The sequence below is a fragment of the Camelus ferus genome, chromosome 6 (genome assembly GCF_009834535.1).
Source record: "Camelus ferus isolate YT-003-E chromosome 6, BCGSAC_Cfer_1.0, whole genome shotgun sequence".
Lineage (NCBI taxonomy): Eukaryota > Metazoa > Chordata > Mammalia > Artiodactyla > Camelidae > Camelus > Camelus ferus.
The window spans coordinates 6,424,720-6,451,902 of record NC_045701.1 but is presented as its reverse complement, the minus strand read 5'-3'; the positions used below and the strand labels follow the sequence as shown (position 1 = coordinate 6,451,902).

The 27,183-nt window shown below is 35.0% G+C and overlaps 1 protein-coding gene across 6 annotated transcripts in view; it reads right to left on the bottom strand.

Annotated features, from left to right (window-relative positions):
• The window catches only part of VPS13C (vacuolar protein sorting 13 homolog C), a 157,412-nt gene that overhangs the window by 26,157 nt on the left and 104,072 nt on the right, over positions 1-27,183 (bottom strand). For all 6 annotated transcript variants that reach the window (XM_032481043.1, XM_032481044.1, XM_032481045.1 and 3 more), the window contains 17 exons: positions 25,425-25,790; positions 24,971-25,057; positions 23,529-23,684; positions 23,089-23,353; positions 22,291-22,451; positions 21,078-21,199; positions 20,303-20,597; positions 18,651-19,040; positions 17,045-17,149; positions 16,128-16,292; positions 14,336-14,464; positions 13,922-14,055; positions 12,370-12,496; positions 8,322-8,557; positions 2,110-2,251; positions 901-1,041; positions 25-106 (listed from right to left, as the gene is read on the bottom strand). In XM_032481043.1, coding sequence (XP_032336934.1) covers positions 25-106; positions 901-1,041; positions 2,110-2,251; positions 8,322-8,557; positions 12,370-12,496; positions 13,922-14,055; positions 14,336-14,464; positions 16,128-16,292; positions 17,045-17,149; positions 18,651-19,040; positions 20,303-20,597; positions 21,078-21,199; positions 22,291-22,451; positions 23,089-23,353; positions 23,529-23,684; positions 24,971-25,057; positions 25,425-25,790 — 3,103 coding nt within the window. The remainder of the gene's footprint in view (positions 1-24; positions 107-900; positions 1,042-2,109; positions 2,252-8,321; positions 8,558-12,369; positions 12,497-13,921; positions 14,056-14,335; positions 14,465-16,127; positions 16,293-17,044; positions 17,150-18,650; positions 19,041-20,302; positions 20,598-21,077; positions 21,200-22,290; positions 22,452-23,088; positions 23,354-23,528; positions 23,685-24,970; positions 25,058-25,424; positions 25,791-27,183) is intronic.

Genomic DNA, 27,183 nt, shown 5'->3' with positions numbered 1-27,183 from the left:
CACAATTTTTTCTTTTTTTTTTACCTGAATCCAAAGCAATAGATTTTGGAGGGGCCACAGGGTGAAAGACAACAGGGAACACTGTACCCGGTAACTGACTATCAACCTGAAAAAAAAAAGAAAAAAAAGAAAAAACTAACTCAGCAGGACTTAAAATAATTTAAACTTTGGTTTCAGAGAAAATATCATAGAAGATGCTACTAATTTCATCGTAATTATGTATCTGCATGTATACGTGCTGCTATTAGAAGTTTCACTTTAAATCTAAATTTCTTATATAGCTCACTAAGGGCAAGCTTTTATATAAAGGAATATATAAATATCTTCATGGCTGCATTAAAACTGTGAAGCATGAACATCATTAATGGAAATTTTTGTACCTATGGATCACGTGAGATTTCAACTCTCTGTAATTTAAATAAAATGCAAATGGAGCCTGGATATGAAATTAGAGGTTATGTACTAAGAAAAAAAAGACTAAAAATGTCCTAAAAAGTGCTAATCGGTAGTTAAAAGGAAGAGAGGGAGGAAGGCAGGAAGGGAGCAGGCAAACAAGCAGCCAAAACAACCTGCAACAAAGCCCTGCTCGTTCCCACACAGAAAGACAAAGGGAAATCCTATTTAAGGATTCCATGACATTCAAAGGAATATATAAAATAATAGTCACAGCATAAGAAAACACTCTGGCAGGCTAACTGGTCAAGTTAAAGTCTCAATAGGCACGGGGTCTTTAGACGTCGATGGTAAGTATGCTGAATCCACAGGCTATGTGGGAGGAGAAGAAACATACAAACAAAAGGATACCAATTATGATGTATGATAAAAACTTGTTAAAAAAAATTCATACCCAAGATTCCCAAAGTGATCAGATCTATCTATGGAATAGGACGACAGTGTTACCTGAAGCCAATACAGCCTGGCCCTTAAACTTCTTTGGTGAGGAGACTGCTTAAATTCCACCTGAATTCCTGATAAGAAATCTCTTTTTATAGGGCACCGAAAAGGGAGGCGCATTTCCATTGGGTCTTTGCCAAAATTCACCTGAGGAAAAAGCATATGTGTCCGTGATGAACTGGTTATGGCAATGGAGCCCATTTAAAATATCCATTAACTCACAAACTGAGAGGAAGAATGTCTTAATCTCTGGGTCTCACCAGAAGATCTACCTTAAAATGATCTACAGTTGAGATATCTGAAGCAGAATCATCACTTTTCTACCAAAGTTATGAGGAAAACAAGAAAACAACTGAAGAACATTTCAATTACATAAAATATTCTTAAAGAAGGTAAGTCATGCTTTATATTTTTTAAGAAACCTCAGTAATAATGGGTAATTCTAGATAATCCTCAAACTTTGTTTTAACAAGCTAAACAACGAATAGTTAATAGCTTATTTATGTTTGACACTAATTGTATAGTGTTTTCTTTTTTTTTTTTTTCATTTGCACACAACCAACATTTATAAGGATGAGGGTGGCGGTAGGGAGCATATCTGGTGACAATGCAAACTCAACCATCAGAGAAAGCAAAGACGAGAAACCCAAACTGTATGACTGAACCTGCGGTCAAGCTTCTGCGGTTTTCTTGGAGGAAAAATGACTCTCAGTTTCAGCAGTGTAGGAACCTGTGTAGAGTGCCCCTCTATTTGTGGACACTTACTCAGGTCCAACAATCATTCACATTTAATGAATTTAATTGAGCAGGTTTTCTTTAGAGTTTTCATCACTGAGATAAACAGTACTGCACAGCCCTCATTTAGCAATATATTTTGGTATCATTCAAAATATAAGAGGAAAAGTTTCAATAAGCAATCTTAATTTCTCCATAATCTTCCTAAAAACAAATTCCATGAAACTATCTGCTTTGTAAATAGAGGAACTTCTAAAAACACAGATGAGAAACATATTTAATTAATGTTTCATAATATATGATTTAACAACAATATACCTTAATTAAAAATGTACTAATCAACTTTATTAGTCACGCTAATTCTACTAATAAATTAGTTTCTACATATACATTTTTACTTGGATAGTAAAATTTTACTTACTACCACTAGCAACAACAAAATACACATATAAGAAACAAAACAAAAGAATTTTGGTATACCTCAAAATTATCATCTAGTTTAATCCAGCCATGGTCTCTTGATTCTTGGTATTTCTGATAGGACTTTTCCAATAAAATTATCTGCTTTTGACTAAAAGGCTTCCATTTCTGTTTTGGTTTCATCTCCCAAACAACACCAGAACTAAAAATAATTCACAATGGAAATAATTAAATTAAACACATATTTTGGTTGTGGAATTGTCATTAAACTCCAAATTATCGCCACTGTCAACCTCCTATGAAAATCACATGTATATGAGATTTTTTTAAACACCAAAATATATCTGTGTTATAAAAGTGCATACGGAAAAGAGGCAGGAGAAAGCGGTTTTCTATCACAGGATGACATCAATAAACTAAGGGACTACTAGCAAAATTTTTTCGTAAGGGGCCATATATAGCAAATATTTTAGGCTTTGTGGGTTGAGACAAAATGAAAGCTATTATGCAGCCACTCAAATAACAATAGAGAAAAAACACTTGCACCAATTTCCTATCAAAATGTAAAAATAACAATTGGGTACAATTTTTAGAAACATGAAGTCTATTAATGAGAAAAATTCCTTTCCTTCTGTCCTTCCTTCCTTCCTTCTTCTCCTCTCTTTTTCTTTCTTTCCTTCAGCGGTATAACTGACATAACATTATTTAGTTTCAGATGTGTAACATAATGGTTTCATATTTGCATACATTGTAAAATGATCACAATAATAGTTAACATTCGTCGCCATACATAGTCACACAAAAAATGTTTTTGACAGTTCTTCTGTGGGGTGACAACTTTTCACCAAATTAGGGCTCAAAGTCAGTGTTCCTCATTATTAAAATTGATTGCAATGTTCATTTGTTAATGCTGATCTGTAATAAACACCTTTAAAAACATCCTTTTACACAGATAGCTACTGTCAAACACTATCAATCAGAGAATACTAGTTTAATTAAGTATACGTATCACCTGTAATGTATTTGTAAAATTCTATTCTATATGAGAAAATTCTAAATCTAATTCTAAATTGTTTCCTACTCTATTAGATTCTTCTCTTGATAGTTGCCTTTTATCATCTGAATGTATTACAAATCAATCACTTCCAATTGAAGGTTAAACAGAAGCTCTTCCGTTAACAGTTAAATGAATCTTAAAATGTGGAGCTTTTCTTTGTATTTGCATCGTTGGTTGTCATCAAAATGACTTTGCTGTGTTGCCTTCTGCTTTTAGGCTGAATTCAATATCAATGCTGCAGCAAAAGCTAATTTCCAAAGCCATTCAGTCTTCAATAATAGTGGCTGAGGGTGATTCCTGTCATTTAGGAAAAATTTAACCTTGGCCTGGAACTCAAAAGAGTACAACGTATATCACTGTTACACAGTCAAATTGCTCTGTGTTAAGTCAAGACATTCAGCTTCCATTCCTGACAAAAATTCACTGAACTAATGATGGTTAAATCCGTAAGAGTGAATGAAGTTCCTTACTGAACACCACTGGTTTGATAACACATAACTGATGCAAATTTTCCACACAGTACCTGCTGACAAACAACATAATGAAACTATAGGCTTTCAACACTACATTCTGTGCATTTGTCCAACTATGCCTTTTTCTGCTTCAGGCGTATTTTTCCCATCATTAGTTGTAACATATCTTAGAAGATTCTGTTTCATGTACTGAATAATTACCTCTTCAACGTGTTTGAAAACAGTCTCACTTGTAGTTGTTCTATGCCGACGATTCACAGAGGCTAATTCTTCATTCACTTTCAAACGCAGCACTGGTTTCTCAAATATACAACTGAGTGGAGATGGTAACATCTGTTCACTCATCAAGAGCCAAGGAAAACCACCCAAAACTATTTGCCTTCTTTTTAAATTAACTATTGATGTTGCTCTGAATGTTCTCAATTCTTCAAGCAACTGTTCTCACCAAAAGGCTAATGGTCCTAAGTTTATTTTCTCTGGACACATTTCTTTAGCTGCTACAATTAGACATGATTCAATGAACTCACCATAGGTAAAAGGCTTTCTTTGCGTGGCTAACAAATGAGTCACTCAGAAACTAACTTAGGTTGCAGCTCCATTTTTGGCTTTTTATCTTGTGAAGAAATTCTGCTGAGATTAGACATTTTGTCTTAAATTTTCTAATTTTTCTGGCCATTGCTTTCCTGTGAGCTGGATATATTCTGGTAAGTGCTTAGGTTGGAAATGTCAATCTACTGTATTCTTTTACTACAGCATAGGGTCATGACATCATTCAAAGTCCACTTTTCTTGTTTTGACATGATGAGTATGCATCAGTAATAAAAAATAGATAAAAGTTGCAGTATAGCTATGGGTGTGGCAACCAAACACTCGAGTTACAACTATGTCACTGTCGCTTGCTGTGCACTGAGCAGCACTTCAAAAGCAGCCACAAACATGCAAAAGAATAAGCAAGGCTGTTTTCTAACAAAATTTTGCTTATGGTCAATAAACTTTGAATTTCATATACTTTTTCATGTGTTACAAAATACTATTTCTCTTTTAAATTTTTCAAACACTTAAAAATGTAAAAAAAAAAAAAAAAAAGATACCCTTAAATCAAGGGCTATAGAAAACAGGCAGCAGACTAGATTTGGCTCTGAGGCCAGACTTTGCTGATCCCTGACTAGGGAATGTTTGCATAATGATAAAATGTAACTCCGTAATGTTTTAATTTACATAGCTTGTTGATATTAGTCAACGATAGTGTTAACAATGTCCTCACTACATAACGTGTTTAAGGGACAACAGTCTATGAAGGTAATGAATAAAATATCTACTATAAATTATAAAAATTCAATAGCAATTCATGATAAAAACTTCAGCAAACTAGGAAGAGAGGGGAACTTCTTCAACCTGATAAAAAGAACACCTACAAAAAGCCTACAGTTATTACCAGACTCAGTGGCGAGAAACTAAATATTTTTCTCACTAAGATCATGAATAAAACAAATACATATGTTCACGTATAACTGAAAAATTGTGCTGAACACTGGAATTTGACATAACATTGTAAAATGACTATAAATCAATAAAAAATGTTTAAAAAAATGAATAAAACAAAAAGGTCCACTCTCACCACTCCTATTCAACACTGTACAGGAAATTCTAGATAATGTAATAAGACAAGAGAATAAAATAAAAGGTACACAGATTGAGAAGATATAACGAATGGATGTTTTTGCTCTCAGATGACATGTTTGTCTATGTAGGAAATCCCAAAGAATCAACCAAAAAACTGCAACTAATAAGTTTCAAGACACAAGGTTAATATAAAAAAGTCAATTACTTTCTTATATACCAACAACAGACAATTAGAATTTGAAATTAAAAACACAATAACATTTACATTAGTACCAAAGAAATGAAGTACTTAGATACCTGAGGAAAACTGTAAGTTTGATAAAAGAGACCAAAAATCTAATAAATTAATTAAAATATCCATGTATGTGGATGTGACTCAATATTGTCAAGATATCAGTTCTTCCCAAGTCAATCTATAGATTCAATGCAATCCCAATCAAAATCCCAGCTAATTATTTTGCAGATGTTGACAAACTGATTCTAAAATTTGTACGGAAAAGCAAAAGACTCAAGATAGCCAACACAATATGGAAGAAGAAAAAGCTGAAGGACTGACACTACCTGGACTGACAATACATAATTTCAAGATTACTATAAAACTAGAGAATCAAGACAGTGTGGCATTAATGAAAGAAAAGACAAACAGATCAAGAGAACAGAACTGAGAGCCCAGAAATTGACACAAACAAATACAGTCAACTGATTTTTGAAAAGGAGCAAAAGCAATTCAATGGAGACAGATCAGCCTTTTCACCAAATGGTGACAAGAACACCTGGACATTCACACGTGAAAAAATGAATCTAGACAAAGAACTTACATATTTCACAAAAAAAAAAAACCTCAGAATGGATTGCCTAAAGATCCAACACAGAACTACAAAATTACTGGGAGATTACTTAGGAGAAAATCTAAGAGACTTTGGGTTTGGCAATGACTTTTAAGATATAACACCAGAACACAATCCATGAAAGAAAACACTGATGTGGGACTTCACTGAAATAGAAAATTTCTGCTGTGAAAGACACTGTTAAAAGAATAAAAAGACAAGGCACAGGCTGGAGAAAACATCTGCAAAACATACATCGGATAAAAGACTGATACCCCAAATATACAAAGAACTCTTAAAACTCAACAATAAGAAAACAAAAAATCTGAAATTGGGCCAAAGATCTGTACCTCACTAAAGAAGATATTCAAATGACAAGTAAGCATATGAAAAGAGGCTCAACATCATACGAAACTAGGTAACTGCAATTAAAACGAGGTATCACTACACGCCCATTGTAATAGCCAAACTCCAGACACAGACAGCACCAAGTGCTGACAAGGATGTGGAGCAAAAGGAACTCTCACACATTCCTGGCAGGATTACCAGTTTCTCACAAAACTAATCTTACTCTACCGTATGATCCAGTAATCATGTTTGCTGATATTTACCCAAATGTGGTGAAAACTTACGTCTACACCAAAAACCTGCACATGACTGTTTATAGCAGCTTTATTCATAACTACTCGAACTTGGAAACAACTAAGATGTCCTTTAACAGGTGACTGGATAAATAAATTGTGGTACATCTACACATGCAATTATTATTCAGTGATTAAAAAAAAATCAGTTATCAAGCCACAAAAAGACACCAGTAACCTTAAAAGGACACTACTAAGTGAAAGAAGCCAATTAGAAAAGGCTCTATGTACAATTCCAATGTTACGGTATTTTGGAAAAAGCAAAACTTTGGAGATGGCAAAAAGATGGGTGGTTTTCAGGTGTTCAACGGGAGGGAGGGAGCGAGGGATGAGTAAGTGGAGCATGGGTGATTTTTAGAGAAGTGCAACTGTACTATAGGATCCTGCAATGGCGGACACATGTTATACATTTGTCAGAATCCACAGAATTTACAGCACAAAGAGCAAACACAAACATCATCACCACAGTACACTGTAGAAAATAATGTATCAACATTAGCTCATCGATAGTAACAAATGTACCACGTTATTTCAAGACGTTAAAAACGGGAAACTGGGACGATTTATTTTCCTCAGTACACATCCTTACTAAATGCGTACTGAATCTGCAGTGTGTCAGCAAAAGGCAATCAAGTTCTTTTAGATGAAAATGTCCTTATAAATAAAGGTCAATCTAACAAAATATAATACCATATACAACACTAAAATAAGTTACATCAAAGAACAAGAGAGTGAAGAAAGTTGGATTTATATGGCTTATAAGAGATTTTCATATTTAGTTAAAAATATCCTACAATAATGAAATGTACAGCTGAGAGAATATATTACTCATAAATACATAAATATATTAATTTATATTAATGGTATGTTTAATACCATTTACTGAACCCTTAATCTGTCAGGTGCTGTGCAAAGAACATCACATACATGATCTCTCTATTTACTTAAGTTTATACCTCACTAAACACATGATTATTGACAGATCCTATGCTGGTTATAGCTGGTAGTAGCCATTCTCCCCTACGGCCTCCAAAAAAGAATGAGTCTTTTATCAAAGGTAGTGTGACCGAGAAAACCAAAAGAAATCAATTCAAATGTTTTTCTTAGGTAGGTATAAGCAGAACCAGAGAAAATAACTGGTCCCATCACTATTAAAAATTTCTAAACAACACACCCATTAAAGACTATGTACCCATGTCAAATGCTGCCTCCACTATGAACGCTTTCTTCAATTTATGTGGCCCATCACTGTTGGCTCCCCCGACCCACACCAGTTTCTCTAGCCTCTACAGCGCAGAACAAGTTAGTTGCTTCTACTTCTGTATTCCCACTGCATGTATATCTACTTCTTTGCAACATTCCTCGGCATTTCTGTAATTCATTTTTAAACATACATATAAACAACAAAGAAAGAAACACATGTCCTTCTTCCCCACCAACTGATGAGTACTGCAAGGGCAAAGGCATTACCTCAGCATCTTTCTAAGGGACTTTCCAACTAGCAATGAAAACAGGTGTTCGGTAAGTTTTGTTGAAAGAATGTGAAGTACATCAAATTGAGAACAGGTATCTGTTTACTCTCATTAAACCTGATATAACGAACTCAGTGCCTTTCCAAGAGGTCTGATGCTTCATCTTCCTTCTTCTGTACCTGGTTATCCCGACATATGAGACTTCCTGCTTGTCCTCGTTGTTTACCAGTGAAAGCCCAAGGCTATGCAGAGACAGCGTTACTTCATGACGGGCTTGCTCCGCTTCCTCCGCCTGCAGTGCTCTGGAGACCAAGGCCACATCATCAGTGAAAAGCAGAACTCTCTGGCGCCCATCTAGAAATGATACCCAGTGTATCTGGATGTTGGCATCATATGGAAACTGCCCACATTCATCCTAGGGAAAAGAGAGACAATGTTAACACTACAAACAGTAAGTTTTTATTAGGTCAAGCTGAACTACGGTAACTGAGAAAGCATGGCTACAGAAAACTATCAAAATGACAACCAAGTTATAATCTGTTTTGAAATATACTCTCCATTTTTTTTTCAAACAACAAAGATTAACAGATTTAATAACTTTTAAACTGTAGTTTGAGTTACCCGGTTAGTGCTCAGAGGGCACTGAGCAGGAACAAGAGTATCCTTCGAAGGCACCAGAGTCATCAGATGCTTACTTGCTTCCCAGATGGACAACAGAATGGTTTAGAAGTTTATTGGAAAAGTAACCTCAGGTAAAACTAACCTACTTTATTTTTATGTTTTAATAATTTACAACATTGCAAATACCTATATAAATCACACTGTTGAATAGTCAAACCTGTGATGATCAATTTTTACTAAGTTTCAGTAAGAAGAGCCTTCTTGGCTGACAGTCTCAAATAGCACTTAAAAATATGAGGCTTGATTTGGTGAGAGTTTTCAGAGATTTAAATAATGACTCTTCTTCATTCTGGATTTAACATAAATATAACAACAGTTCAACAGGCAGTACAACTATTATGTGCCTTTCATCTCATGCTTTCTTGGAAAACAAAAACAAAAACAAAAAACAAATTAATAAACGATGTGACCAAGGGCACAGGACTAGTTGATTTCTGTTGTTTAAAATTTACCTATTGCTTTTAGCACATGTCAAAGTAGATTGCCCAATTTTTTTTACCCTAATGTGATCAAATTTTGGAACTGTTTCGGAGGCACCTATTAAGAAAATGCATTCTCTCTTTGTAAACTACAAAATTTGATACATATCTTGGTTCAATCTTACTTATTATTCAAATACTCTCTAATCCTATTTGTTTTTCATCTATTTGATCTGTTAAAAATTAAATGAGGTATCTTAAAATATCCTAACGCAATCCATGTTTCAGTTGACTTCCAGCATCTTAAGTTTTACATTTTGATGCAGTATTATTCATTCCATGAAGGTTTATGGCTATCGTGTCTTCTCTGTCACATTATCATATTCTATTTAATGATTTTTGTCTTGAGTTACAGCTGTTCAGAAATTTAAATCAACATTTCTTTCATTTGCCTGTTAAATCTTTACTATCTCCTCATGCTTTTAACTTTCTGTGTTAATTCAGTTAAAACAGATCTCCTGTAAGTAGCAGATGGTTAGAAACTATTTTTTAGCTTCATCTGAATGTGGTCTTTTTGTAAAACCATCCATTTTTTAATTGAATTATACTTAATTTACAATGTTTGTTAGTTTCCAGTGTACAGCAAAGTGGTTCAGTTTACATATATCATGTATACAAAAACATATATGGTATAAATACATATTTATAAACATATATAGTATATAATATATAATATATAATATATGTATATTCTTTTTCAGATTCTTTTCCATTATTGGTTACTATAAGATACTGAATATAGTTCCCTGTGCTGTATAGTAGGTCACTGTTGTTTACCTATTTTATATACAGTAGTGTGCGTGTTAATCCCAAACTCCTAACTTATCACTTATATGTGGAATCTAAAAAAATAATACAAATAAACTTATTTACAAAACAGAATTAGACTCAAAGACACAAAAAACAAACTTACAGCTACCAAAGGGGAAACTGGGGTGGGAAGGAGGGATAAATTAAGAGTTTGAATGTGGTCTTTCAATAGGAAAATTTAAACCATTTCATTTATTGACATAATTGATGAGAAGCATGGTTTGGTGGGAAAAGTTCACGGATTGCGAAGTCAGACAGACCTGGTTTCAAATTCTAACCAGTGGTTCTAAGTTCCAATCATAAGACTTAGTGATAATATATGACAAGCATTAACACATGATATATACTCAATGAAAGTCATTTGCCACTTACTACAGACTTCTTTAGGTTTCCTTCTTTTATTATAAAGGGCAAATTTTTCTTTATTTTCATTTTCTCAATTGTTTTAGAATTCTTTTATCATTGATTTTAGTTCTACTAGGTGGTATCTTTAAAAAAAAAAACCATAATCTTTGATCTACACTTCCTTAATTAAAATTCAGGATTAAATGGTGCCAATATAGTATATTCAGAACATATTGTTTCCCTGCTCCCCTTTCACTTTATTTTGTTGTCTTTGTCTTTTATTTCACCATGCTTTTTTCTATTTCATAGTTGTCATATCTTTAAAACTTAGCTGAGGATCCCAGGCATACATTCTGAAAATTTTCTCTGGTCCTCCTGCAGTAAAAAAGTTTTCAGAAGCATAATCATCCTCTGAATGTTTAGGGAAATGCTACACTTTTCTGTGGAAGTATTTTTTTCATAAAACCCATGGTTTTCTTCCTCTTTATTCACACGTACTGAGAAAAGTGTTTTCCAATACTATATGCATTTTCTTTGAACGCCCTTCTCATGTCCACCTGGGCCCGAGCAGAACTCCCTGTTCAGATCAACCCAGTGGACAAGAAATGGGCAACTGGTTGGCTTCTAGCTCGGTTTCATCATCTGGCAGGTTACCGGCTGACTGAGGAGTGATTATCTACTCTTCTTACTGCCTGGTATCTCTTAACACCAATCAGAAGATAAACTTTTAAAGCCACAATCCCGTGCATACACTAGTATCAGGTTCTTTCTGACTCTGCCTCATTATGCAGACTTTGACCGTCTCCTGCAGGATGCCATTCCCACCTCTCCCCACTCTCCCTCCAGGGCCTGGACGCTACCATCTGGGAGCTGTGGTTGCTGGGGAGCATTACATGTGAGCGGAAGGAAAGTACCGCCAGCACAGACAGACCCCTGGTAGAGCCACTGTGTCTCTGAGCCAGAGGGCTAAGAGTATCGGGGAATTTCAGCTTCTCTCTAACACTTATAAACCCTGAGAGCTTTTCTGCTGTAAAAAGTAAAGCACAGGCAGGCAACAGAGCTCCATCAAACTGCCATGTGAAAATCACTCCAAGAATCCTGTAACTATCAGTCTGATTTTTCAAAAGTGGGTAAGTCTGTCTCTTTTATGGGTATTTCAGAGGGAAACAGGAGAGGATAGTTCAGTCACTGTTGGCCAATTACCATTTGAAAGGAGTCAAGAAAGCTCTTTTTAACAACTGGCATTATCAGACAATGGAATATGACACAGTATGAACTTCTCATGATAGTTTCTTGACAGGATATATTCCTACAGAAACCAGATGACCTATGACTCACGGAGGGGCAATGCCTGTATTAGAGGGAGGCTGGCAGACGGATTCTTAAGCCCTTTCCGAAGTCTAAGACTCTAAGAAATAACGTATTTAGTTAATTCAGCTATCTAAACATTGTTCCAATAAATACTTCCTTAAATTTCTTATATGGGGTAATTTGCATACTGTCAGACTCCTTTAATTAACAAAACATATGGCCTTAACAGCGAAACCATGTCTAAAAACCTCACAGCCAACAGTGGTATGTATATGAAGTTGTTTTTCACTTAGTCTTAAAATTCCTTCCTTTTAAATAAAAGGAAATAAAGAAGCACTTTACTGGTATTTACTTAGGCAAGATGAAGCAGGCCTACTGTTTAAATTGTAAATAAATTATTTTAACTGAAAATTATTTTTCTCTTAGGAGAAAATACTGGTATGGACTATCTGCAATCTAAAGCCCAAAAGTAACTTATTTTGAAATTTTACTTCCACTTTTTAGTTCAGTAAGGACGGAGATGACTGTGTGAAGCTAACGTGTCTACTCCCTTTGCTATGAGGTACCTCATAGCATAATACTCGTTCACATCAAATGATACCTTTAACAGATCATGTTCCCCAGTATTTGCTGCGTAAGTCCATGTAAGTTTTCTGGTACCAGTAGGATCTGCCCAGGCAAAGAGTCGAACCTGTCTTGGCAGCAGTACCATTTCTTCCTGCAACCCCCTGAAACACAAGCAACAGAGGGAAGATTAAAATACGCTGGCCTCAAGAATCCTGCAGGACCTGTGGTTTACTGAGGAGGGGACTGAAACAAACATCTTATAGAACTGCCTTTGCTAACAAAACACAACTCTGTTTAAAAATAAGTAACCTAAAATGTCCAATAAGCTAATGATTTTGAAGCTTGAGGGACAAGAATACTGCCCTTTCTGAAGGTATACCCTGAACTGATCCAGACAAGATCACACTAATGGAATTCATTAAGGTGAAGTGAGTGGTACATCAGAGATCACCCACAGAAAAGGCTGTGAATAATAAATTTTTTAGTAGCTGAAGAACTTCACTTGGAGCTTAAATTTAAGACTTTTGATCAAATGCAATGCATAAGAAATATGAGTCTCGGAGAGAAAAAAAATGGGTCCATACCATTGTAGCATTCCAGGCTTGCTAGAAAGGGCAAAACTGGGGGCCCCAGCTAAAACCTGCTAAATGAGATCTGCATTTTAACAAGATTTCCAAGAGATCTTCATATTGATCTTTAAGTTTAACAAGTACTGGTTTCAAAAATACAAAAAACTTTCCAGATAACTACAATAAAATAAAAAGTAACTCAATTAGGTTTTAATCCCAATCTATGCTTTTAAATCTCTCAGCAGATTCAAGCCATGAGAGTTAAGAATAGGTAAATCTGCAAAGCATTATTTTTAATATATATATTTATTTATACATATAAATGTATAAAATAATGCCTTGCAGATTTATGATAATAATTCTTTGCAAACACATATCATATATTTTAAGGATTTAAAGCTATCTGTTATATCATTATTTAATGGCATCGTCCAAGCCAAATGATAGCAAGGCAAGAACAAAATCTCTATTAACCTGTACTATACATTCAACACTATTTATTTACTTTAATTTTCTTTAATCTTCTGCTCTCTTACTTAATCTTCTTCTACTACTACCCCCTCAAAAAAATCTAGATATGGATTTATAGGGAGAGGTTCACTGAGCATCACCAGCTTACAAAAGAATGATAATGCTTAAAGAGGTTCACAATTCCTTATACACAATTCAGAAATTGAACAAGCTCCAGAAGTCCAAATATTCGTCTCTAAGTTTGGTGTCAGAAGTCATTTGGCAGCAAAACTTGACCTGAGCAGATATGAAACTATTAACAGTTTTATTTATTCCACTTGTTATGAACATGCAAAGGTTTGCTGCAGAAATATTAACATGTTTGGTTACAGACTGACTCAAAACCTGCTGGGGGTTTTAGTAATAAATAGCATGTGTTCCCTATTACCTTTCTAAAATCTGAAAACACGTGGAATATGAAACACATCTAGCGCCACGTATTTCCTAGAAGGGACTGTGGACCCGTAAAAGCAAATCTGATTTTCCAGGAGCCCCTTTTTTCCATACCTCTGTTTGTATGTGAGGACGTCCCATGGTGTGTGGTTTATTATTAGGGCAGGTGCACATCCCTCATGGTAATCAGAAAAGCTTATGACAGTTGAATGCTGAGCAATATCTACATCCACCAAGATACCCCCATTCTATCGTAGAAAAAAAAAAGTATGTTGAAGTATTGGTTTAAACTGCACACGTTACATCTGGAATTTCAATCAGTTGTATAGATTAAAAACATCTGTTTTCTTAAGTTCTTACTGAAATGCACACTGGCTCTGATCTCTTACAAATGTATGTATGGCATTATATAGTGACATACAACACCTTCAAATAATTATCAGTATGTTTTACAGCATGTTTTAATAAAATATTTTAAAGCAAACTTCAAAAATCAAAGATATTTTATTCTAAAACATGACAACTTACCAGATCTTCTAAGCTTAATAAAGTGCCATTATCCTGCTGGTTGTAAAAGAATGGCCTGGAGAATCCTTCATAGCCTACCACTCTCACACAAAGTTTGCCCGAAAATTTCTCAGGCCAAAATGGGAGGTACTGAAAATATAAAAGTTAGTATCAATCAGTCTTAATACTATGTAAATATATGTATGTAAACACATGACTGGGACATTGTGCCGTACACCAGAAATTGACACATTGTAACTGCCTGCAGTTCAATTAAAACAAAAACAAAAACAAAAACAAAAACAAAAACAAAAACAATACTAGGATATAAATAAGACAGTGTCTAATAAAATTTTCAATTCTAAATCTGATCAGGATTCAATTATTACTAAGTTTCTTAAAATAGTCCCTCCGCATCCAAGATTATTGACAATCTAATAATTGTTTATGAAACCAAAGAAACTCCATCAGAAGAATAGATACATTAGTCTTTACTAACTTATGAAATAATTACAATATGAGAAACTTAAGTGCTATTAAAATGCCTCAAATATCTTGATTTAAAAATTATTATCTTAATAACATTTTCTTTTATGTATATCTCATTTTAATTCCTTAATGCACTATGAATTCTTTCACAGAGTATCTCATTCTAGATAAACCAGAAAGACAACTGAAGGCAGAGGACATTGCTATAGTCCTGACACTATCCTCCTACCTGTTTGGCCTTGATCAAATCATACACCTTTTAAAGCCTCAGTTTTCTTATCTGTAAAACTGAGATTTTAGTTCCTAAAACAGAAGTCCCGTCTGCTAGAGAATACGGGGTAAATTCTATTTATTCTATCTATTCTATACTACTGCTGTCAAACTCACATCACAGATAAAAAGATAAGGAGCATTTATTTGTTGCCAAGTCTGTGGAGATCATTCCAAGTGCCCTGGGAAGCCCACGCCTCTTAGAGCTCTTTGTATTGTAACTGGAATCCCTCCTCTTGAGCTTTTTGCTAAGTATTTTTTAAAATAATTTTCGAATCTTTTTTTTTTCTTTGAGATGTACAGAAGAATGGTTCTATCCTTAAGTCAGATGGTTTGGTTGAAAACTCGGGCAAATTCAACACTAATGCCTGTCTTTGCACCTGTCCTCTCCCCAATTTTTCCTCATTGTCTTCACCTTACATCTTACTGAGTCTGCAAAGTTTAGTTCAAATGCCAGCTCTACCATGAAACTTTCCCTTTTGATCTAGACCACCACAATGATACCAAGCTGCAGAGACTCAACTGACTTTAAACAGTATGAGATTCAGTTTTCTTCTCTGTAAAGTGAAGGGCCTGAATACTTGGAAATTTTCAAGGAAACTTCCAGCTCATCTATTCAGAGATTCCATAACCACCTATAACTTACCATATACTATCTTCTTCTCCATGTACTAATGTGTATGAGTCTTACACCCTCCAACAAGATTAGAAGCTTCTTAAATACAAAGACATTATCTTGACTATTGAGACAATACATAGTGCATTATCTTTATATACTTTTTACAGTCCATGTCCATGTTTATACATACAGGAAGAACTGGAGAATGAGTGTTAACAGTCTAGACTGGTTAGTGGTAAATAATATCAACAATTTTCTTCTTTTTTTAACATATGTTTATAGGATGAAAGAAAAGTTTTAAAGCTGGCTATTATATTTTAAAACACAAATATGGTAGCAAAGTAAGTATGACAAAGAGATATATGTAATTCTTATTTACATGTCTGTCTTTATTTATACATTTTAGAAGCCAGTTACATGAAAGGAAAATTTTACCTCTGAAGAAGCAATATAGTTCCACTTATTAGTTGGCACTGAGCCATCTGATGCAATTTCACCAACTTCCAGTTCCAATGATGACTTGTTCTCAATTGTATAAAAGGGAGTCAGAGTAACTATTCGCGTAAGATTAAAACTGCTCATTTTGATGCTAACACCAACCTGTGGAAAAGAAACAAACAGGCTTACCATTTCCCAGTACTTTATACAGCTCCTTTAAAAGACACACACACACACACACACACACACACACACACACACACACACCCCATTCACACAAAGACTTCTCACAGTATTTTAAAATAAGATTTCTTAAATAAAGTAACTACTATAAGACATGGTCCGATGACTGATTATCTTCTCACTAAGAAGAAAAATTTTGGTTCCACAGTTTGGTTCCATCAGAAATCAATTCAAGAAATCTCAATCAGTAATTTAAGTAATGATGACTTGCAATAACAGAGTTCATTTTTTAAAATTTGTTATTTTTAACATTCCAAAATAAATTATTTTACAATTAATGTAGAAGCTCAAGTGTTGCTAATTTATTATCTCTGTTGTCAATAAAAATAAAATAAAAATTTCAAAGTGGTAATAAAATAAGTCAACTAACGTCCTATTATTCAAATTTTCAGTCAAATTTAAGAAACATCTGGCAGGGAGTGGTATGGAGTGAGGATTCTAGTATATTCTGAATATTTACCAAGTTGCTTACTTGCCACTCACTGTCTTCAGCTTTGACAAATTTAGGTTTTGCTTTGATACTAGTGGCCATAGAAATTTGAGGAGAGACGTAACAGTCCTCCATATAACACTCAAAATTCACAACTCTGTACCCCTTGGGGTCCAGCTCCTTTACTGAACTGAAGAAAATGTGAATGAAATCAAAGGTAAACAAGCAAGCAAAATCTTACCAGGTATTCCATATTGTTGGCAGGACACTTCACACACCCATAATTTCCCACTGTATCCAATGAAAAACTACTGGACCAGGAACTCGTTGAAATTTTTAATTGTACCTACACCAGAGAACACAAACCATCACATAAGAAATCTAAAACACTATATTCATTTTATTTGATGGAAAGTTGCTAGACCGTTAGAAATTTATTTAGTACATGAGATACAGGAAAACAATCAAAGTTGTATTGCAAATGGGTAACAACCACAGAAACTCTAGGGGCCAATATAATAAAAGCAGAGCTCTGACCCTCCTATTAATCTCTGCAAAGAGAACAGTGAATTCAAAGACGTTTACCAATGAGATCCTCTGTTAGTTAAACAGGAATTATAACATAAAATGATATTTTCCAGTGTTAGACTTTTGATAGAGAGCTAACAAATTCTTAAAGTTTTAGCACATAGAGAATTTGTGCTTTTAACAGTATTCAGCAAACAACAGATGAAAAGTGTTGTGATAAGCAGAATGGAAGACACAGTTCCTGTCTCCAATGAGCTTCCGATTAAACAGAGAGACAGGAAATAAATACTAAAACTTATGCAAGACTCAATGTGATAAGACCTATATAAGAAGTATAAAATGCTATCAAAAAGTTTACATCTACCTATGGGATTAAATAAGTTTTACAGAAGAGATTTAACTGTGCTCCTGTATTAACCTCCTTGTACCCAATTAGATTCTAAAAAACCTGAGGCCAACCAGAGGTCAGACACATAAACAGGTAATTACAATACCAAGTATTCAGCAACACTCTCGGACGGGGTCCTCAAAGAGTGGTCTCGGGACCAGCACCGTCGGCATCACCTGGCAATCTGTGAGAAGTGCAGATTCTCAGACCCTTCCCAGACCTACTGCATCAACTATGGTGGCACAACCCGGCAGTGTGTTTTCAGAGCCCTCTAGGTGATTCTAACACACACTGAAATTTGAGAAGCACTGCTCTGAGAGAACATGGATGTGATCTCTAGCCCCATTTTTGCTGGTCAGACAATCCTTCACACGTGTCAGGGCAGAGCAGAATGACAGAGGATGAAGAGCAGACGACCAGAGAACACGAGGCACACAGGGAAAACACAGAGAAGGAGACAGAGAGTGCAGCTACACAGAGGCCTAGAAGTAAGTACTTGGGAAAGTGTGTGGTTAACAATTCCAAGACAGGAGTCTGAAAGGAAAGAAGGGACCAGAGAACCAACGATCAGGCCTTAGGCACTAGGTTTCTCTCTCAAAGGCCTGCCTCCGTGCTTCACACACAGGAAGGCTCAGTTAAACCAAATTCAGCTGCTCTGTCTTTTGAAATGTTGCTTCATCACTGGTAAACTACATAAAATCAAGCTTTCTCCTTGACACTACTTCAAGGAGAGAAGTAATTCTAGGGGCCCTGGAGGAAAGGGTAACTCGGCCTCGGGAAGCTACTGTTTTTAGTTCCTAACACCCACTCAATGACACACTCCTTAAAAGTCCTCTTGGACCTAATTCATACCAATGGCACCTAGCAAACAGGTAAGTATGGCATTAGGTAAATAATAAATAAGTAATTTGTTGCATCGACAAAAACACACCTTATTTTTACTAAAAATGTTCTTCTTCTTGAAGGAGAATAAAATAATATCCCTAAAATCAGCTGGGTGTTTGACATGAACATCTTCTGAACGGTACTGGAGCACCCGAGAAGTCTTGTTGATGAGCCAGTAAGGACTAAAGACGGACAGCTCCATCTGGCTGCCAATGCGCTTGACATGCACTGACAGGTCAATGGTCAGCGCTTCAGCGGAATCAGAAGAAAAACACACAAGAAGGAATTCAGGAAGTGTATCATGTATGCGGAAACATCCACGCCAGTTTTTGCCCTGATATTTCACCAGAAACAGTTCCATTATTTCCCCACTGATTCTTGAATGCAGAACATCGGCAGCACTGCCTTCCGCTAGCTCATGGGTTTCTGCTGTTCCCTAAAAACAAACAGACAAAAACTCAATTTGCTTACTAATTAAAAAAAAACCTTTGCAGTAACTTATAACTTCCATATTTTATACATATAATAATAACCTACCAGATTCAGATTAATAGACAACTCTTCAAAGTAGTACCATGTTGACATAGTATAAATGCCCATCATTTACTAAGGACTAAAAGGCAAACACTGTATCATAGCCAAAGGCAGAAACTGTCTTTTGGCCATTAGCAGGCCAATGGCTCTAAGTTCTGAGAAAAAGTCAGACCTCTGCCAAGAATCAAAGGCTGGATTCAGGGACACTAGCTGTTTTCCACCGAGAGCTACATCCTTGAACAAACCACTTAACTGTCTGGGCTTCAGCTTCTTCCTCTACTCACAAACCATGCCTAGTGGTTCTCATATAAACAGAATAAGGAAAGTGATATCAAACTATTCTGACAAGCGATCTGAGGTGGAACCATCTTAAAAATGAGTAACAGCAACATAATAAATCAAGCTTCCTTACCGAAAGCTTCTCTTGTATAAATACTACTTAGTTCATCTAACTAACTTTATTCTCCACAACTCAGGGACGGCTTATCATCAGATAAAAAAAAACAACAAAAAAAACCTAACATAGGTAAGAAGCACTTTCCAGATTTTTGTATTCTGAAATGTTGCAGCATGTAGAAATTTAAAGGTGTTTATCAGACTTCATGACTAGAAAATGTTCCCTAATATTAAGACAGATAGTAATTATTTTTAAGTCCAAAGAAACTTGAACCAAAAAATCATCACTTTAAAATAAAAATTTTTAAATTAACTTTATAATAAATTCAGATGAAATATTTTCTCACTGGTTTTTCCCATATTTTAGCTAATAGAATTTTACTTAGTCAATAAAGAGATTGTTATAACTATGAATTTATAGCAGATGCAGCAGAGTTCAGTGGTGGAGAATAAGGGGTCAAATTGCTTAGGTTCAAATCCCAGCTCTACAATCTATTGGGATCTCGGGCTGTCAGCCCCTCTGTGACTTAGTTTCCTCATCTTCAGGAGGTTACTGAAAGGATTAAATGTGTTAATATATGCAAAGCACACAAAACAGTGGCTGGCACAGAGTAGATGCTATACTAGTTCTTGCTATTATTAATATTATTAAAGCATTACCAGTATGTGATGTAAAACCCTGACCTCAACTAAAAATACCCTAAAAAAAAACCCCTTAGAATTCACTCCATGCAATAATAAAAGTCAAATAAAATGCAAGAGACATACCTCAAGTAAATATGTTAGAGCGTATGGGAGAAAATTCCGCAAAGTGACAGTGGGATAAAGATGAATGATGTAAGCTGGATCCCAGTCCTCCCCATGTGTGCAAATATAGCTTAATTCATCAGGCAGAGCAACTGTATTGACTATGAGAGGTAAAAAGTTGACTTCTGTTGATGGACACTGCAGCACGCATCTGACTTCCTTGCTCCTATGAAGTTCTTCCTTCCAGGAAATGTAAGTGGTGGATTCTTTGTACTGATTCTCCAAGATACCAGCTGGCTGAATAAACAACTGACATCTACAGAAGAAGAAAACAGAGAGGGGGAAAAAGTTTTTATTGAGAACTTAAGAAAAAGAATCTCATTAAATCTTCTTGATAACTCTACAAGGTAAGTACTATTATTCCTATTTTTATAGGTGAGAAAAACAAGGTCAAGAAAGGTTAAGAAACATAGCTAACTCATGGAGGAACCTTCTGGGAAAAAAACACTGTAAAAAATGATCAAAAAAAAAAAGTCATTTCAAATACAAAGCAATTGAGTAAAAATGAGTCTCAGAAAATTCCAAAACATCAAATATACAACAAGAAATTTTCATCTGGTAAACTCAGTAATAATATGAATGTATTCCTCTACGTCTTACAAATGACTTTTTCAGATCTTCAGATAATTAAGAACATGAGATTATTTCTTCCTAGAATATGGACCCTTAAATTACAGAATTAAAATATATATATTATGACCCTTCTATAGCTTAGTACATTCAAGGAAGTACCCACCTATATGAATCTAAAGGGACATGGAACTCCTCTTCAGGCCTGGCTACTCCAATGCGCTCCAACAGCTTGACATTCTTAACATACTTATAGATGATGAATGCAATAGAGAAATGGTTTTTAATCTGTTGGATAAAAAGACATACAAGTTGTTTTAAAAGATGTAGAAGTTCAGAAGAAAAATGTGAGTTGCACACAATTACTTTTGGATCTAAACATTTTCAACTCCAATACGGGAAGATATTTTTATGGTACCTGAAAAATTTTGATATTTAAGTGCTATCTATCTACCTACCTATCTAAATATATATGAAACTTGAAACTGTTTAAGTGACAGTTGAAAATTATTAGGATATTCACATGCTCTGTATATTACATACTGAAATTTATTGTTAATTATATTATTTTTCAAATGTGTATTAATTTTTGAGGATTTCAGCCATACTACTATCTTCATTACAACCTTGATTCAGTGCACCATGTGACTAAACAGAAAAGGATAGCAAAGGAAATATGAGGTAAATAAATATAGTGCAACTCTCTTTTCTTGACTACAGTGTAATATAGGCTGGAGCTAATAGCAAACTATGAGACAACAATGGTCAAAATTGGAAATCCTTTCATTTTCATCTGATGTTACAGGTAGGAAGAAATGTTCTTTTGCTGACCATATACTGAAATCTATAATGATGCACAGAAAAAAGAAAAATGGACAATGCCTTAAAGGTAGAAAAAAATTTTACACAGATTAACAAGTTCAAGTTTTTTTTCCCCTCCTCTGGGGAGATCATTCCAATATTCCTTCACACATACTTGAAAAATACAATACAAAGAGATGGAGTGTTATCCTATTTGACAGCCAGCTAGTATTATAATACTCTTTAGTTCTGAATCTTTAAAGGAATAGACAAAAATTCCCATTAATTTTAAACTTAGGAGACAACAAAATGGGAGTGTTTATCACACTGTAAACCAGCTATACTTCCAATTTAAAAAACCCCAAAAAACAAAACAAAGTGTGTTTTATCAGAGACTTAAGATGAAGAATATTACAAAAGTATGTTGTAATACAGGAAAGAGCAGTCAGTTCAATCTATTATTTATTTCTGAATAATCAGCATTGACCTAATAAAGTTTTACTATATTCCTATATTCAGCCAAATGATTTAATATTTCTTGATATACTAACAGGGCACAATTCATCTTTATGCATTACCTGCAGAGGAGAACGAAGGGTAATTACTTTATTCCATTCAGCTGCATCAATTTGTACCACGAGTGAGTCAAAATGACTGGCACTGGGATTGCATACATTATACAACCGCCGTCCAGGTCTGGCAACGGGGACTTTTGCAACTTCTGTATATCCATGCGGTGCTAAGTAAGTGAGAAGCATTCCAAATATTAACTTACTTATATTTTTATAAGATACAATCACCAGCAGTACCTCAAAATACCAGAGTATTCTGCCTCATGACTAGAAATGACGACCACACAAAACGTTTTTCTAAGACACAGGAACTAACAAAGAAAAGAAACTATTATTGTAAAGTTTTTTAACCAAGACAATTTCTCTTGGGGTTTTAAATGTATTAAAACAAACAAAATCCACCTTGTTCCTCATCTTCTCAACTATATAGCAAAAAAAAAAAAAAAAAAAAAAAGCGCCCTTTTCTGAGATGGTGATAATTACTGCCAACATTTTAGGACTTGTAAATACAGTTATTTTCTCTTCTCTTTGAGCTCCCATCCTTTCTGAAGCATCGTAAATACTGTACTATTTAAGTACAAAGAAATAATCTGGTTTTCTAAGGTAAATCTTAAATTAATCAAGTTAAATTTTATCAAGTTTAGAGGAAGAAAACAGGCGACAAAAGTTTATCAACTATTTTTTTCAAGTCTTTAGAAATGTTGTCTCTCAAGGTATCTGGAGGAAAATATTTTTCCACACTTTTATCAGAAATAAGCCGACACCAACAATTCCAAAGGTGCCTTTAAAAATAAAGCAGCATACCAAAGGTCAGAGTGAAGAGGGAGCTTTCTTGACGGCTCAGTATGGACAGTTTCCCTTGATGTGAAGGTTCCATGCTGGCATACTCCAGTTCCAAACTCTGACCAGCATCAAGATCACAAACACCACTTTTCTCAGGGGAGCCCATCACTCTGAGATTATGATTGGGCTGTACCTTAATGGGAACACCTACAGAATTTGTTACTGTAAAAGGCGCCCTGTCTTTTAAAGAGTAGTCAAAAGTAGAAGCAGCGCCCTCTGAAAAACCCTGAAAAGGAACACAACATCACAATAAAATTTTTGCATAGCTCAAATTTTTTTTCAAAAATTACACTGTGACTACACATTATTTAGAAACTAATTTTCAGGACAAACAAAAAAAAAATCCACACATTTCAATTAAAAATTCTGTTTGAAATACTGAAAGAAAGAAGCAAACATACCTTTGCTAAATTGTTGAAAACAGTAAGAGAACTTTTGGATACTGTTATATTCATTGTGTCTCCTGAAGAAATACCAACTTCTGTTTGTGGCTCAGGAATTACAATAAAATCATCTCCTGGCATCAAACTTTTATCCTGGACTGGATTGTTCTTTACCTATGGGGATAAACACAAAATAAATGTAACTTATTGGCCAATTAACAATAAAATGAAAATACTCTCAGTAGAGTTAAATGTTCTTAACCTAGTCATTTTATATTAAGACTCCTCAAAAGTCTCATTTTCAAAAATATGTAGTGCTTCACCTTAAATTAGTACAGATCAGCATTCTTTCTTTCGGTGTGTAATCAACACTAGGGAAATGTTCAGAACTGTGCCATGAAACCACTCCAAGTGAGCTAACACATTTATCTCCTGTGCGCTCCCCAGAGAAAGCTACTTTCCCAGTGTCACTTGACTCACGGTCATCATGCGTTGATGAGCACGCTAAGATGACCCTGAAGTCTACATTGATCCTCGCTGGAAATAACATCTGCAATTCCTTTTACTTTTACCAGTAACACCGATAAACAAGTAATATAAGCTTTCAGCCAGCCATCAGATTCCATCCTAGCTTTTGTTCTAATAGCATTTCAAAAGCCTTATAAAATATTCTTTATTAGCCTGCCTGTTCCACAGAGAGGTAGGTCAGAAGTATCACCCCCCACTTTACTGAGAGGAAATTGGGACACAGGTTAAATGACTGCTCATCTTTAATATAAGAATCTGCTGAGTCAGTTTCAGTGTCTCTCTCACACCTGAGTCAGGCTGCCCCAGACAGGTGTGCTGTTACAACTTGTAAAGGGTATAACACTTATGTTCCTGTTAATCTAGAGAGACGTGCTTTGGTTTCTAGGATTCTGCAGTACCATAAGGAGATAGCACAGAGAATTCAATTCAAAAATTCTTGAATTTTTTGGTGTCTCAAAATGATTGAGTATTCCAAAGAGCTTCATTTACATGGGTTATATCTATCAGTATATATCTATGAGAAACTAAACTGAGAACATTTTAAATATTCACTTAAAAACAGTAATTGCATGTTAAAACAATATTTTGAAGAGAAATAAGTGTTAAAAATACACAGTGAGGAGAGGAGCATTTACAAATCTCTTTAGTGGCTGCCTTCAGAGAAGAGGGGCACTCTCATTGCTGCTTCTGTATTCATTCCACTGCAAAATGACACAGTCTCTGGAAAACGCCTTCGTATGCTCATGAGAGAATGAGAATGAAAGTGATAGATAACGTCTGAATATTATCCTGAAAATAATTTTGATCCCATGTTCCTCTGAAAGGGCCTCAAAGATCCTGGACCACATCCTAAGAATCTCTGAACTAAAGAAAATATATAAATGAATGTGCTTAATGTCAGCCTACATAATAATATTTTATGATTTCCTTACAGCAAGCTTTAAATTCCATGGTCTTTTCCCCTCCACTCTTTCAATCAGTGGCTCCCAGACAGCATGGGTCTCATTGTAATAATGAACCTGGAAAGGCACAGAGTTATAATAAGAGAGTCTTTCAATTTTAATTACATATTTCTACATGGAAAATATAAAGCAGTTGTTGCATGTCAATAACAATTTAACAGCACACCTTTGACACAAAGCATATATGTAAAGGGGGTGCATATTCTTTTACTCTCTTACTTTACTGCCATAAACAAATTATTTAGCAAAAGAATCTTAAAAAAATGACCAAATAAATAATACTACATAACAATAAATTATGTTAGAATGTACTATCTATTCATATATATACTTGCTATGTTCATACACCAAAGAAAGCTCACTTCTCAATTTTTCAATTGTACTTTTGAGGAGCCGCTGCAAGTACTAAATGATGTGGTCATACCTCTAGTGTCATGTCAGCAGCAGCAGCCATCAGGGAAGTCCAATTCTTAATAGTTCCTGAAAACTTAGACTCCGCCAATAATAAAGGTACAGTTCGATGCCCAAGGCCACATTCTAAGGTAACTTGAACTGACTTCACAACAACAGCACAATTTTCCTCTATCGATGGAGTTTCAATGTCTCTGAAATTCTCTGTTATTTCTGTTGCCATGTCAACACCAAGAAACCAAGAGTTATAATCACTAATGGATTTGATGCCCCAGAGATTTTCTGTTTCCTTAGACACATCTTTGGATTCATCTTCTTTTGCCTTTGGAGACATAGCAGCCATTATCGTCATCACAGTATTAAGAATTATGGGTGAAATCTTCAAAAAAGAAAGCAGGAAAATTTTTAGAATTCTTTCCCAGATGAGAAGAATTAATACATATTACAAAAATTTTTAAGTAACTAATTAAAATTTTAATTACATTAAATTCATAACTAAGGAAAACAAAAGAGAAGAACACACAAAATCATGTGTCAAGTCAACTAACCTCGTAACAGTGACTTCTGCCCAGGTTATCTAGAATTAAGTAACTAATGTGTCAACTGTCAAAACCTAAAGTTAATCAATTCAGAGTAAAACAGTGTTATGTGAACAGAAGAATGTAGAAGTGTAATTGAATTTTACATTTTTCACCCAGCTACATTATCTAAACTAAGTATGCGATCCTCATCAAGATACACACACGGTATATATGTGTATGTATGACTAAAACATTATGCTGTACACCAGAAACTGATACAAGATTGTAAACTGACTACACTTCAATAAAAACAAAAAGTAAAAAAATAAAATAGATAAAAAGCGAAGTCCTACTATATACAGCACAGGGAATTATATTCAATACCTTGTAATAGCCTATAATGAAAAAGAACATGAAGAGAATATATATGTATGTATACCTGAACCACTCTGCTGTACACCAGAAGTTAACACAACATTGTAAACTATACTTCAATAAAAAATTTATAAAAAATGTAAAAAAAGATATACAAACATGGTTTTCATTTTTCTCACTGAAACAGGAAACCTGAGGATCACCACGGACCCCCTTTCACCCTGACTTGCAAATTCTGCCTCCTATTATCTCTGGATCATATCTTTGCTCACCTCTTCATTCCAATCATCGTGCCTTAGTTCTACAGCAGTAAAGATTTCTTCTATGTCTGGTCAACACTGTATCAGCCCACCCTCCACATGATTTTTCTAAAATTCAAATCTGAGCATGTCACTCCTATGCTTAAAATCCTCAACAACTTCCCATACCTTCAGGATAAGATTCAAACTCTATTCAGCTTAGGACTCAAAACTCTTTGTGACCTGATGTCTAATCAGTTAGTTACCCATGGTTTCCCAAAGTTTGAGCAATACTGGGTTAAATAAGTTAAGTGGATTTCCTTTATTGTTCACTTCTCACAACCCTTCCTTGTTTAGTATGCTAAAACGACACGATTACATCACCAAAAGAAGGATCCAGCATGCACTGCTTCCCAAACTTAACTGAATCCTTTTTCTCCTTGCCTTATTAATGTCACCTATAATTAGTGCTCTGAATCCTACAACTCCACCACGCCATTCTCTCCAGCCATAAGGGATCACCCTTTCAAGTTCTTAAAGGACTTTTCAAACCTTTGCCTTTGGGCATGTTGTCAGTTCTGCTTGGATAACCCTTCCCCTCTTTCTCCATCTAACCTCCCTCAGATTTTCAAAACTC